Source organism: Arvicanthis niloticus, chromosome 5 (assembly GCF_011762505.2).
Source record: "Arvicanthis niloticus isolate mArvNil1 chromosome 5, mArvNil1.pat.X, whole genome shotgun sequence".
Classification (NCBI taxonomy): Eukaryota; Metazoa; Chordata; class Mammalia; order Rodentia; family Muridae; genus Arvicanthis; species Arvicanthis niloticus.
Genome location: NC_047662.1, coordinates 100,724,277 through 100,735,307, shown reverse-complemented (window position 1 = coordinate 100,735,307; position 11,031 = coordinate 100,724,277). Strand labels below are relative to the sequence as shown.

The 11,031-nt window shown below is 49.9% G+C and overlaps 2 protein-coding genes across 3 annotated transcripts; one reads left to right on the top strand and one right to left on the bottom strand.

Annotated features, from left to right (window-relative positions):
- Nucleotides 1–18: 18 nt before the first annotated feature.
- On the top strand, nucleotides 19–8,848 carry Rgp1 (RGP1 partner of RAB6A GEF complex). 2 transcript variants are annotated; one of them, XM_034503064.2, is made up of 9 exons: nucleotides 19–161; nucleotides 505–639; nucleotides 1,021–1,157; nucleotides 1,397–1,480; nucleotides 1,578–1,727; nucleotides 1,955–2,101; nucleotides 2,306–2,433; nucleotides 2,608–2,797; nucleotides 4,163–8,848. In XM_034503064.2, exons 2-9 carry the CDS (start codon nucleotides 524–526, stop codon nucleotides 4,384–4,386), a joined length of 1,176 nt encoding a protein of 391 aa, XP_034358955.1. In that variant the 5' UTR covers nucleotides 19–161; nucleotides 505–523; the 3' UTR covers nucleotides 4,387–8,848. The 2 variants fall into 2 exon arrangements, with proteins under 2 accessions (XP_034358955.1, XP_034358956.1); XM_034503065.2 differs by having other exon boundaries at nucleotides 21–165.
- Msmp (microseminoprotein, prostate associated) lies at nucleotides 4,436–5,554 on the bottom strand. Its single transcript, XM_034503067.2, has 3 exons — nucleotides 5,422–5,554; nucleotides 5,123–5,231; nucleotides 4,436–4,796 (listed from the first exon to the last, which is right to left on the bottom strand). Exons 1-3 carry the CDS (start codon nucleotides 5,552–5,554, stop codon nucleotides 4,616–4,618), a joined length of 423 nt encoding a protein of 140 aa, XP_034358958.1. The 3' UTR covers nucleotides 4,436–4,615.
- Nucleotides 8,849–11,031: the final 2,183 nt, after the last annotated feature.

Here is an 11,031-nt window from a genome sequence, read left to right as displayed (position 1 = left end):
GGAGCCCCGGGACCACCCGATCCCTTTCCGGCCGGAAGCACCCCGCAGGTCGGACCGGAAGGGGAGCCTCAACCCTGAGATGTGACAAAGGAAGTCCCGCCTCTGCCGCGCGATAGACTCCGCGGATGCCTCGGAGCTCCGAGCTGGTCTCGCAGGGGCGGGTAGGTGAGGACCTCCATGTGTAAGAGTCTGAGTTTGGATCCAGAGACGTGACGCGCGGCGCCGTCCTGGGCTAGAACTTGGAGCCTCGAGGGAAGCGGGGACAGAAGCAGGCCTGGGAGGCGGCGCAAGGGGCCTAACCCTGGGCGCTGGGAGGTCTGTAGCTAAAGCGACGCTCTCAGGCAGGCAGTACAGAGCCAAACTCCAGTGCTTTCCACCCTCACTGAAACTTGAAAAACCCCACTTCTTGCCCCCTGGGACCCAGGTCTAGACATAACCGTAGGTCTTAAACACTCCTTCCTCCATTCCCCTGTACTGACTTCTGGCACTCTTGTTTCCTTCTAGATTTGGTTCTGGAGCTGCCATGATTGAAGTGGTAGCTGAGCTGAGCCGAGGTCCTGTATTTCTGGCGGGGGAGGCTCTGGAATGTGTGGTGACTGTCACTAATCCCCTGCCCCCGACGGCCACTTCTGCATCCAGGTGGGGGTGCTAGTACTGAAGGTGGTGGCCCTTCCGCGAGGAAGCCTGGTATCGCTCGTTCTAAATCAGAGCTTTGGTTGTTCTGTAGCTACACTGCCATCACCACTTTTTCTTCATTGTACTCTCAGTGTAATGAAGGGCTTTTAAACAAAAGATGTGGATGACAGGACCCCTTATCCACCTTTGCTCCTCCTCCCGGTGTCGCTCCTTTTTGAACTCAGTGTACTTCTCTTTGTGTAATGGTTTTATTTCGGGGGTTCTGCATTCCCTGGTCACTAAGACAGTCATCTAACCTTGGTGATCTTGTCAGACAATAGTCTAGGGAAAGCATCGGTGAGGTCAGGAACTAGCTTCTCATTCTTTCATTTCCCTTTCCTACAGTGAGGCTCTGGCCTGGGCCAGTGCCCAGATCCACTGCCAGTTCCATGCCAGCGAGAGTCGAGTAGCACTACCACCCCCTGACTCTAGTCAGCCGGATGTCCAGCCTGACAGTCAGACTGTCTTTCTGCCACACCGAGGTTAGAGGGAGAGTCATGGAGGGAGGGAAGGTCATTGTCACCCAAGGGTAAAGTTAAGTTGTTCTTGTATGACATGGTCACCAACATATCAGTGGTGGAGGAGAAGGTAGCTTGATGTGGGGCTATAAGACTTCCCATATTACAACAGAAAGAGTTGGCGGCTTCCCCTGCCTCCACTTGCTGTGTGACCCTGCCCAGTAATGGAGTCATTTCATTGAAGTCTTTCTGACTTTTCATAGGTGAGAGGGGCCAGTGTATCCTTTCTACTCCACCAAAAATTCTGTTTTGTGACCTGAGGCTAGACCCTGGAGAATCCAAGTCATGTGAGTGATTGCCTTCTAACCCTAGATTGCCTTTTAAGTCTTCTGGAGGGAGGACCATGGCTGCCTCTAGCTGCCCTGACTACTGTTTTCCAACCAGACTCCTACAGTGAAGTGCTGCCCACAGAGGGGCCACCTTCCTTTCGGGGTCAGTCAGTCAAATATGTCTACAAATTGACCATTGGCTGCCAGCGTGTGAACTCACCCATCACTTTACTCCGAGTCCCTCTGAGAGTTCTTGTGCTGACTGGTAAGTTAGGTTCCTGGAGGAATAGGTGGGGGGAGAGGGTTACTAAGCATAGTGTGAGAGGACCTACAGAGACTCCTGGTTTTAGGGACAGTGCTGGGGACAAGAGATGGAGAGTAAGTTAAGATACAGACCTCAGGCATGGCTCCCCTTCTCAGGACGTGATCTAAAACCAGCTGTCTGTTTAATCTCTGGCTCCTCCCAGCATTGTCTCTGCTCATCCTTTCTAGGTCTTCAAGATGTCTGCTTCCCCCAGGATGAGGCTGTGGCGCCATCCAGTCCGTTCTTAGAGGAGGATGACAGTGGGAAGAAGGACTCGTGGCTGGCTGAGCTAGCTGGGGAGCGCCTCATGGCTGCCACATCCTGCCGCAGCCTCCGTGAGCATCCTTTCAGGATTGCCCTGTACCAGCCCCTCCCTCCCTCCCTCCATGTATTTTTGTCTGAGAAGTCTACCGTGTCTCTCAGGGGGCCACTAATGTTTTGCCCCCATTACAGAGAAAAGCCTTCTTTTGGCCTCTGAGACTCACTCCTACGTATTCCACAGTATAAACTGTAGCCTTTCGGCATCTCATTCTCCTCAGATCTATACAATATCAGTGATGGCCGAGGGAAAGTCGGGACATTTGGTATCTTCAAATCTGTGTACAGACTTGGCGAGGACGTGGTGGGGACCTTAAACTTAGGGGAAGGAACCGTAGCTTGTCTGCAGGTGAGGAAAGAGCAGCTTTTATTGTGCTGCTGAGGGGTGAGGGTGGAAAAGGGGCCTTCGTAAAGAGGGGTGCTTTGTAGAAGTGGAAACTGGGGTACCTCAGGGCTACCTCTAACTTACAGTCCATATTTCCAGATGCCTCCTGCTAGTGTACATCTCTCTTCTTGCTCCCAGTTTTCAGTAAGCTTGCAAACCGAAGAGCGGGTACAGCCTGAATACCAGCGGCGCCGCGGGACTGGAGTTGTCCCTTCAGTGTCCCATGTGACTCATGCTCGGCACCAGGAGTCCTGCCTACATACAACTAGAACCAGCTTCTCTCTCCCCATCCCTCTTTGCTCCACCCCTGGCTTCTGCACTGCCGTTGGTAAGAACCCAACCACTACTGGAGAGAGAAGTAGGAGGAGTAAGTGCTGGGCTTAGGTAGAGTGTAGTGGGCCTTGATCTCTAAAGCTCTCCCAGACATACCCACATCTAGACCAGCCTCTGCGTTTTTTACATCTTTCCATTCCACCTCTGTTTCTTAGGTGTGCTGACCCCTAAATACTGTTCCTACCTCTGTGATGCACTGGTCTCTGGTCTCTCAGCACATTCACTTCAGGATACATAGTCATGACTATCCCAATCCTGGGTTACTAGATAGTTGGTACCGATATCTTTAATAGCATCTCTGGTTACCATGTTAATACCAGGTTTCTTAAAAACAAGTTTCTTAAAGTTCTCTGACCTGTACCTTCTCTTCATTATGGATACACTGTTTTGTTCTTCTAAAAAGTATTTTTTTGTTTGCTTGTTTTTTTTTTTTTTTTTTTTAAAGAATTATCTATTTATTTTATGTATATGAGTATACCATCCGTGTCTTCAGACTCACAGAAGAGGGCATCAGATCCCATTACAGATGGTTGTGAGCCACCATGTGGTTGCTGGGAATTGAACTCAGGACCTCTGGAAGAGCAGTCAGTGCTCTTAACTGCTGAGCCATCTCTCCAGCCCTGTTTGCTTGTTTTTAAGACAGGATCTCTCACTGTGTAGGTAGCTTTGGCTGACCTGGAGTTCCTATGTAAACCAGGCTGGATTCAAACTCACAGAAAGCCACCTGCTCTGCCTCCTTTTCCGGAGTGCTGGTCAGAGAATTTTCAATGTACATAATTACTTTCTTTCATGTGGATCAGGGCACATGCATTGCCAAATGTGTTCAGGTCAGAGAACAGCTTCCTGGAATTGGTTCTTTCTACCATGTGGGTCCTGATTCAGGTCATCAGGCTTGGTGGCATCGTGATGGCTCTGAGTTTTTTGTTTTGTGGTTTACTAACCTGTCACTGGCTTGTCCTGCCTTCCAGCTGTTTGTCTTTTGTTTGGTTGGCTTTTGATATTGGGGATATATTTAATATGAAGTCTCCCCAGCTGGCATCAAACTGACCTTGAACTTGTGGTCCTGCCTTCACCTAGTCCTGGGATAAGTGTGTGCCACCAAACCTGGCCTTTTTCTTGCTTTTAGAGCAGTGGTTCTCAACCTTCCTAACGCTGCGACCCTGTAATACAGTTCCTCATGTTGTATTGACCCACAACCGTAAAATTATTTGTTGATACTTCATAACTGAAATTTTGCTACTGTCATGAATCATAACGTAAACATCTGTGTTTTCCAATGTCGTTTGACTCCCAGGGGTCATGACCCACAGGTTGAGAAACCCAGTTTTAGAGCATCTACTTCTGTCTTTTTCTTTTACAGTGTCCTTGAAGTGGCGATTACATTTTGAATTTGTAACATCCCGAGAACCGGGATTGGTACTTCTGCCCCCGTTGGAGCAGCCTGAGCCTGCGACCTGGACAGGGCCTGAACAGGTGCCTGTAGACACCTTCAGCTGGGACCTCCCCATCAAAGTACTTCCTACAAGCCCCACCTTGGTCTCATATGCTGCCCCAGGCCCTAGCACAAGCAGTATAACCATCTGAAACCTGCTCATATACCCACCATGGCAACTCGTTTTTTCAAGAAACTGAGAACTCAACAGCTGGACTTCAGTAGGGGCCCACTTTTCCCACCTGGGGCCCTGTAGCACAGGCGATGAGAAACAGGCTTTCAGCTGTAGCATTAATTTATTTATTTGGAGGGAGTTGGCAGCTGCTAGTGGTTTCCCTGGAAGTGGCAGCAGCAGTGAGCAGTTGGCAGATGGGTGAGCCTTTAGCTGGAGTGAGGGGCAGGAGCCCCAGGAACAGGGGTGTTAGCTGAGCCCCATTCTAAGTCGGGTCCTCCCCCTTTGCAGGGCAGTCGAGGGTCAGCTTTTTGCACCAGGGAAAATTGACAGGTTCCTGCCTCCTGTAGCACTTCACACCCAGCAGGAAAGTCAATGGGATGCTGAGACCTAGAGAACCAAAGACAGGGAGGGAGTCAGTACAGTAAGAAGCCACCTTTGGGGCCTGCCCTTCCCACTCAGCCATCCTCCCACCCCTCCTTTAGTGTTGCAGCACCCTGCGCTAAGCTCTCTACTCCACATAAGGACTCTTTAGTGTCCCCAGCAGGAATACTTCCTGTAGATCTACCTCGACTCCCCTCTCATTGGTGCCTTCACATCTGCAGTCTCATGATGGATGCCCTTCTGTTTACTCTTGCCTCACAGAGATCTAGGGACTCCCTGGCCATGCCTTAGGCACAGCAGAGGCTCCCCTCTGGCTGCTTTTGACTACTTACGTGTCACAGCAGCCCACACCGACAGGATGCAGACAGGTACAATGGAAGCAGTCCTTGCGGAGCCAAGACTCACCCAGAGTGAAGTGTTTACCTTCGTAGTGGCAGGGGGCTAGGGAAGGGTGAGGATTGGGAGTGTTAGCAGCAGTCTCTCCTGGTCTGGGGTGGGAGAGGATGCGTGCATACTACCCCTCCATATAGCCTTCCTGTTTGACAGGTTGAAGGACTGGATAGTCCAACACAGGCATCTCTAAGCCGTCATCACTCTCCTCATCTTTTCCTTAACCGTCAGTCCTCCTTACCTTGAGCTTGAAAGTAACACTTGCTGTTAACTCCTGGGTGCTGCAGGAACAGAGACACCACCAAGCAGATGATCCTCCAGCCTCCCAGGATCCCCTTGGCCTGGCCAGCCCAGAGCATCATCCTTAGAGCCATTCCCGCAAGCTCAGCTTTCAGAACCCTCCTGGCTTCTGCTCAGATCCGTCTGGTCTTATCCCTTTGCTCTTCTTGCCTTGCTCCTTGACTCTTGAGTTTCTCTCTCTTTGGTCTCCAGTCTCATACCATGGCAGTGCCCTCTGCTCTTACAGGCTGAGAATGTTTATAAAGTGAGGACCCTGGCCCCCTGCTGAGGAGAGCTGGACAGGCTGGAACTCTGTTTCCTGAGGTGAGGGCATGAAAACAAGAGGTCCAGCTTTTAACAAGCTGTGAGAGCTGATTCATGCCCCACACAGCCAGGAGGAGGGAGGTGGCCATGGAAGGAGCACTGGACTGGGCACTTCCACAGCCAGGAGGAGGAGGGTTGAAGGCCCCAGGTGGTCCCCAGATCTCCTTGACCTGCAGGGAGGAAGCATTCCATCAACCCCTCCACCACCAGCAGGGGTGTGTGTGCTGGGATCCCTGCCTGGACCGGAGGGAGGCATTTCCTGGGGATGGCTAATCCTGTGCCCCAGCCAAACCAAGGAGTTGCACAAGGGTGCAACTGCCAAAGTCTCCAGGAGAGCAGGCAGGCATCTGGAATGGAGAGTGTGTTTCCTTCAGCTCCCAGGGCAGGGTTTCCCTGATGCATCTGAAAAATGGCTGCCCTCAGCATTTTGAGGAGAGGGGTTCATCCATAGGCACCCCAAAGAGAAACTTTGCATTTATAGCCCAAGTGGACAGCAGATGCAAGATTGTCCCATTCCTGGCAATGTTTCTGCCTCCCTCCCTCAAAGAGAGGTATCTCTAAATACCCTAACAGAAGTCACCCCACATTCACACAGATGCCCTCTCTTTCCTCATGATAAAACAAAGCTTTCTAAGGTCTGAGTTTCTCCAGGCTCTGGAAGAGTGCTGGGATTCACATCGTGACTTCTCACTGGCTATCTGACATTGCACAGGTCATTTCACCTGCTCTCCTGCTGCCTCATCTGTGTATGAAGAGTAGAAACGCCAGCTCGTGGCCTTGTGAGGTAGAGAGCACACGGGATGTTCTCAGCACCATCTTTGGCCCATGGCCCTCAGAAAATAGCCACTGACTGAGGCTAAAGCTCAGAGACAAAAATGTTCTTTCCTCTGGACAGCGATAAGTAGCTCTGCACAGATGAGGGCTTCTCTTGTCGACTCTGCAGGCCAGCTTCTGCCTTTCACATGTACGCTTTCACACCCCTACTGCCTCCTGCAAAGACCTATGTGGTCCTGGGAGCCTTTTGGTTTCAGTCCTTGACATCCGAGTTGGAAGGTGATGTTGATAAAGCTGCCTTTCCCACTTCCATGCCCTGGAAGAGGGATCCTGGCTTACCTGCCATTCAGCTAACTCTAGGACTCTGCTTTTTCTTATTTGGACTCTGACTTTCCCCTCTTCCCCTCATGTGGACTCCATGACTCCTTTGTGACCCTGGTCTAACTGGGCTTTTGTAGTTCTTCTTTCCTGCTCCTAGGACCTTTGTTGTGGTTTTCACTCAGGCCTGCAGTCCCATCCACCCCTCCCTTTACTCTCCGTCCCCTAGCACAGCAGATGCAACTTACATCTGGCAGGCTTTTTCAGGTGCCCCCTCTTCTCCCCCCCCCCCCCCATCACCTCTTCATTCAGCAGCTACTGTCAGTTCACCTCCAACTCCTTAGCCGCCTTCTTCCAGGATACCTTTTGCCTTGGCTGGGGATGTAGCTCGGTGATAGAGTGTTTACTTACCATTTATTTCAGTGTCCCAGGTTCCACCCCAAACACCCCCAAAATTGAGCGGAAGAAAACATGATTTCTTTTCAGATGGATATCAAGATAAAAACAAAAGAAAACTTAGCAGGGGACACCCAGCTAAGCTCCTGGGGCTGTGGAGGAGAAGGCACAGATCTGTCTGGTCTTATCCCTTTGTTCTTCTTGCCTTGCTCCTTGACTACTCCTTGCTGTCTTGGCTGGAGAGGGATTAGAAAAGATCAAGCTTAGACGTTGGCTTAGTAGTTAGCTCTCCCACTGCCTTTGGGGGAGACCCACCTGAAGGCTGAGCATAGACCATTTTCTGCAGTAGCTAGAGACAAGGCAAGTGAGGCTAGAGATCCTGGAGGCAGAGAAGGTGCTGGAAATGGGACGTGATGGACATTAGTGTATGAGCCACACCAAACTGCAAAGTGAGGACTAGCCTCCTGAAATGCAGGTGAAGGCCTGTAAATGTGGGAACTTCTGGAAGGAGGCGGAGGCTGAGCAGAATTCCTTTCAGAGATTACAGGGCAGTGGGGACCTGGCTGATGGCCTGAGCAGTGGTGTGTGTAGGGGCATCAGTGGTTAGAGCCCAGCCCACTGAGTCCCAGGGGAGTAGCCTTTGGGGCAAGGGGCAGGGCAGGGTCGTGGTGAGGGGTTGGCACAGGCCACCTATGCAGGGACAAGGAAAACATCCGCCAGAGCTGGGCCAGGCTGTGTTCCAGCAGTGCAGGCAGGTGCGCAGAGTGAGGAAGTGAGCTCATTCCGGGGCTGAGTCACCCCAACCCTGCCTGCTTTGCCCGCCCAAATGGGACGGAGCACAGTGTTTGGAGATGATGGCTCTGGGAGATTTGGGGACTAGAGCCTGGGGAGAAGGTCTTGACTGAATCCAAAGGAATCATGGAAGGGGCTGTTTTCTGCCTAGCTGGCAGCAAAGTGCAAGTCCCCTGAATTCATAGCTCGTGGCTGAATAGACAGCGAGGCAGGTTAGAGCTGGGAAGCCTGAGGGGAAGGGCAGAGGAAAGGCCTTACAGAGTCTTCCTAGAGTGGAGGATCCAGGAAAGCCGAGGCAGGAGGTGAGGCTCATGCTGCTGAGGCTTCTGAAAATGAGGAGGCCACCATTCATGCAAGCCAGAAGGTATGACAGGCTGGCTAGGTCTGTCCAGGGGCCTGTGTGAAGGAAGGGCTCCAGGGACTATGAAGGGCCAGATTATTGGGGTCTTTGCAGTAGTTCCTGGTTCTAAAGAGGCTTTCTGTGTTGGAATAGTTGTTTGGATTTCTCAGGTAAACTGGAACCATGTTGGCCCATGACCACAAAGATGGTGGTATAAGAAGAAAGTTCTCTGTGCCGACCATGGTACCCAACCTGCCATTTAGTACCCACTCCCAGGCCCCCAAAGGAAGGCAGATAAGGCTGTTTCCATATGAGCGTCCCGACACCGAGAAACAGGAGGGTCGCCCCTGGTATGAGGTCAGCTTGGGCTACAGAGTAAGACCCTAGTTTTAAAATGATTAGTTCTTACTGAATCTTAAAATCTTGAATAAATGTTGGAAATCAATGTTAAGTGTTTAATTGAAAACCCAAACTTAGGTCGGTTTTATGGGGGTTGGGAAGATGACCGGGTTTAAGAGCACTTGACTCCCAGATGTACCCCTGGAACAACATGTGGTTGTCCCTAACCATTCATCTGGTACCAGGGCAACTGACACTCTTTCCTGATTTGGAGCACCCAGCACACACATGGGGTACATAGATACACGGCTGTAAACACTTAGACACATGAGTAAACCTTAAGACATTTTAAAAGATTGGTCATGTGGCCAAACAGTGGCTTATGCCTGTGATCTCAGCACATGGGATGGGAGGCTGAGGTGGGAGGCTCAGCCGGACCGGGGCAGACTGAGGGAGAGAGCTGGCTCTGCTGTGCTGAGCCTTTCCCTTTGCTGATTTGAGCTCCTGGGCTTTGGTCTGCACTGGTGTCGGTCTTGGTTCTTATCAGCAGTACATTTCTGCTTCCCTTTCCTTTATTTAATTGTCTTTATTTTTAACCTTAACTTTTGCTCTACAAGCCTTTAGCTTGTCCTGTGTATCCTGACCTAAGTAAGGTTTCTTGGGATGGGGCATTGGATTCCCGTATGCAAAGAAAAGCAGGTCACAATCCTATTGTGTCTACTAGCTTACTGACCGTCTAATGTAGGCTGGGATGGAACCATGTATTCTGTTTGCTCTGTGGTTGGTGAGAGGAAGATGAGCTGACTAACTCAAGTAGTACTTCTCCGACATGGCCACTTACTCTGATTTCTAAAGTGGGATTTGTTTGTACGTCTCAGAAACTGACCCGAATTCTATCACGAGCCTTATAATTTGTGCTATCTTATACCAAAGGCAATTGCAAGGGTTAGGATCTTTGTGATTTAGTTTAAAGAGCTTTAAATTCTTCAGTTGTCTTTGGTTCCCAACAAGAAAATCTGGGTCAGTTAACGAAAAAAAAAAAAAAAAAAAAAAAAAGCCCCGCTTTGGGCCCCCGTCTTTGCCCATGGTGTCCCAGCCCCAGCCCTGCCTCCTCCCCAGTGGCCTGTGCTTTTCTTTCTTCTCTGCTTTGCTGAACATCTTGAGAGGAAAACTCCACACCAACTTCCTCTGCTATAAATTTTCTCCTTCCGCATCTCTTCACTTCTTTTTGCCAACATACACCACCACTTATTAACCCCTCCTTTTTCTGAAAGTCCACAGCCCTCTTTGGCTCCTCTCCATATTCAGCACCCTCGTTGAAATGCTCTGTTTTTCTTTGATGTGTCCTTTGGTCTCTAAAAGGCTACGCTTTGGTTATTTATTCTGCATGGTCCATTTCTGCCTTCCTTCCTCTCCCATCGCCCTTTTCCCTTCTCATTCTAGAGCATTTCTGAACAGCTTTCACCACAGCCGTTACCTTCTCCTTGTGATTAAAATTCCTCCTCCAGATACTGTGAAAGATGTTTGTGTTTCTTTTCTTTTATTATTATTAAAGTTCTCAGTGGCTGGAGATATTGTTCAGTTGGTAACATGTTTGCCTGACATGCACAAGGCCCTGGTTCAGGTTCCTCCAGTACCATCTGGGCTTGGTGGTGCCTGCCTGTAATCCAGCACTTGGGAGGCAGAAGCAGGGTGTCAGATGTTTTAAGTTCATCCTCATCCCCATAGGGCTGCTTAGATTAGTAAAACCTTGTCTCAAAAGAAAAAAAAAAAAGACATTTTTAGAGTCACAGTTCCTCTAAACTGTCCTGTCAACGCTGTGTGTCCAGAATTACAGTAAAGCTCTTGAGTGACAGTTAAAAGATTGGCCTTTGTAGTCAGCACTTGTGGAAAATCCATAATTCTGGTGTTGGATCCTAAATACCATCATATATGTGCATGAATGATGTTATATGCACATATACAACAGTCCAAAAGCAAATAAATAAAAATATGTATGACATATCACATTAGAGTCAAACAAAATATGTTTTGGGGATGGGAGATGACACTGGCTAAAATTATAGTTACAAGTTTAGCAGCACGCCTCTTGGTATTCTGTATTAAACCTGGAGAATGGTGAGAGGAGTCATTCATTCACTCTGGTGAACTTCTCTGAGGAGACTGAGTTTCAGGGGGAAGATGGCTGCCAGGGCTGTGGTGAGGGCAGCATCCTGGAGGTGGGTTCTCTGGCAAGGATGGATAACTGCCATCGCTGAACAGCCCTCTCTTCTGACAGACTGGGAAAGG

What these genes read in the sequence shown, in the direction of transcription:
- Rgp1 (XM_034503064.2), top strand. Translation starts at nt 524, where the DNA reads ATGATTGAAGTGGTAGCTGAGCTGAGCCGAGGTCCTGTATTTCTGGCG. An exon ending in TGTCTTTCTGCCACACCGAG is followed by an intron (nt 1,158 to 1,396) that starts GTTAGAGGGAGA and finishes GACTTTTCATAG; the next exon opens with GTGAGAGGGGCCAGTGTATC. An exon ending in GAACCGTAGCTTGTCTGCAG is followed by an intron (nt 2,434 to 2,607) that starts GTGAGGAAAGAG and finishes TCTTGCTCCCAG; the next exon opens with TTTTCAGTAAGCTTGCAAAC.
- Msmp (XM_034503067.2), bottom strand. Translation starts at nt 5,554, where the DNA reads ATGGCTCTAAGGATGATGCTCTGGGCTGGCCAGGCCAAGGGGATCCTG. An exon ending in GTGTTACTTTCAAGCTCAAG is followed by an intron (nt 5,232 to 5,421) that starts GTAAGGAGGACT and finishes ACCCTTCCCTAG; the next exon opens with CCCCCTGCCACTACGAAGGT. An exon ending in GGTGTGGGCTGCTGTGACAC is followed by an intron (nt 4,797 to 5,122) that starts GTAAGTAGTCAA and finishes TTGGTTCTCTAG; the next exon opens with GTCTCAGCATCCCATTGACT.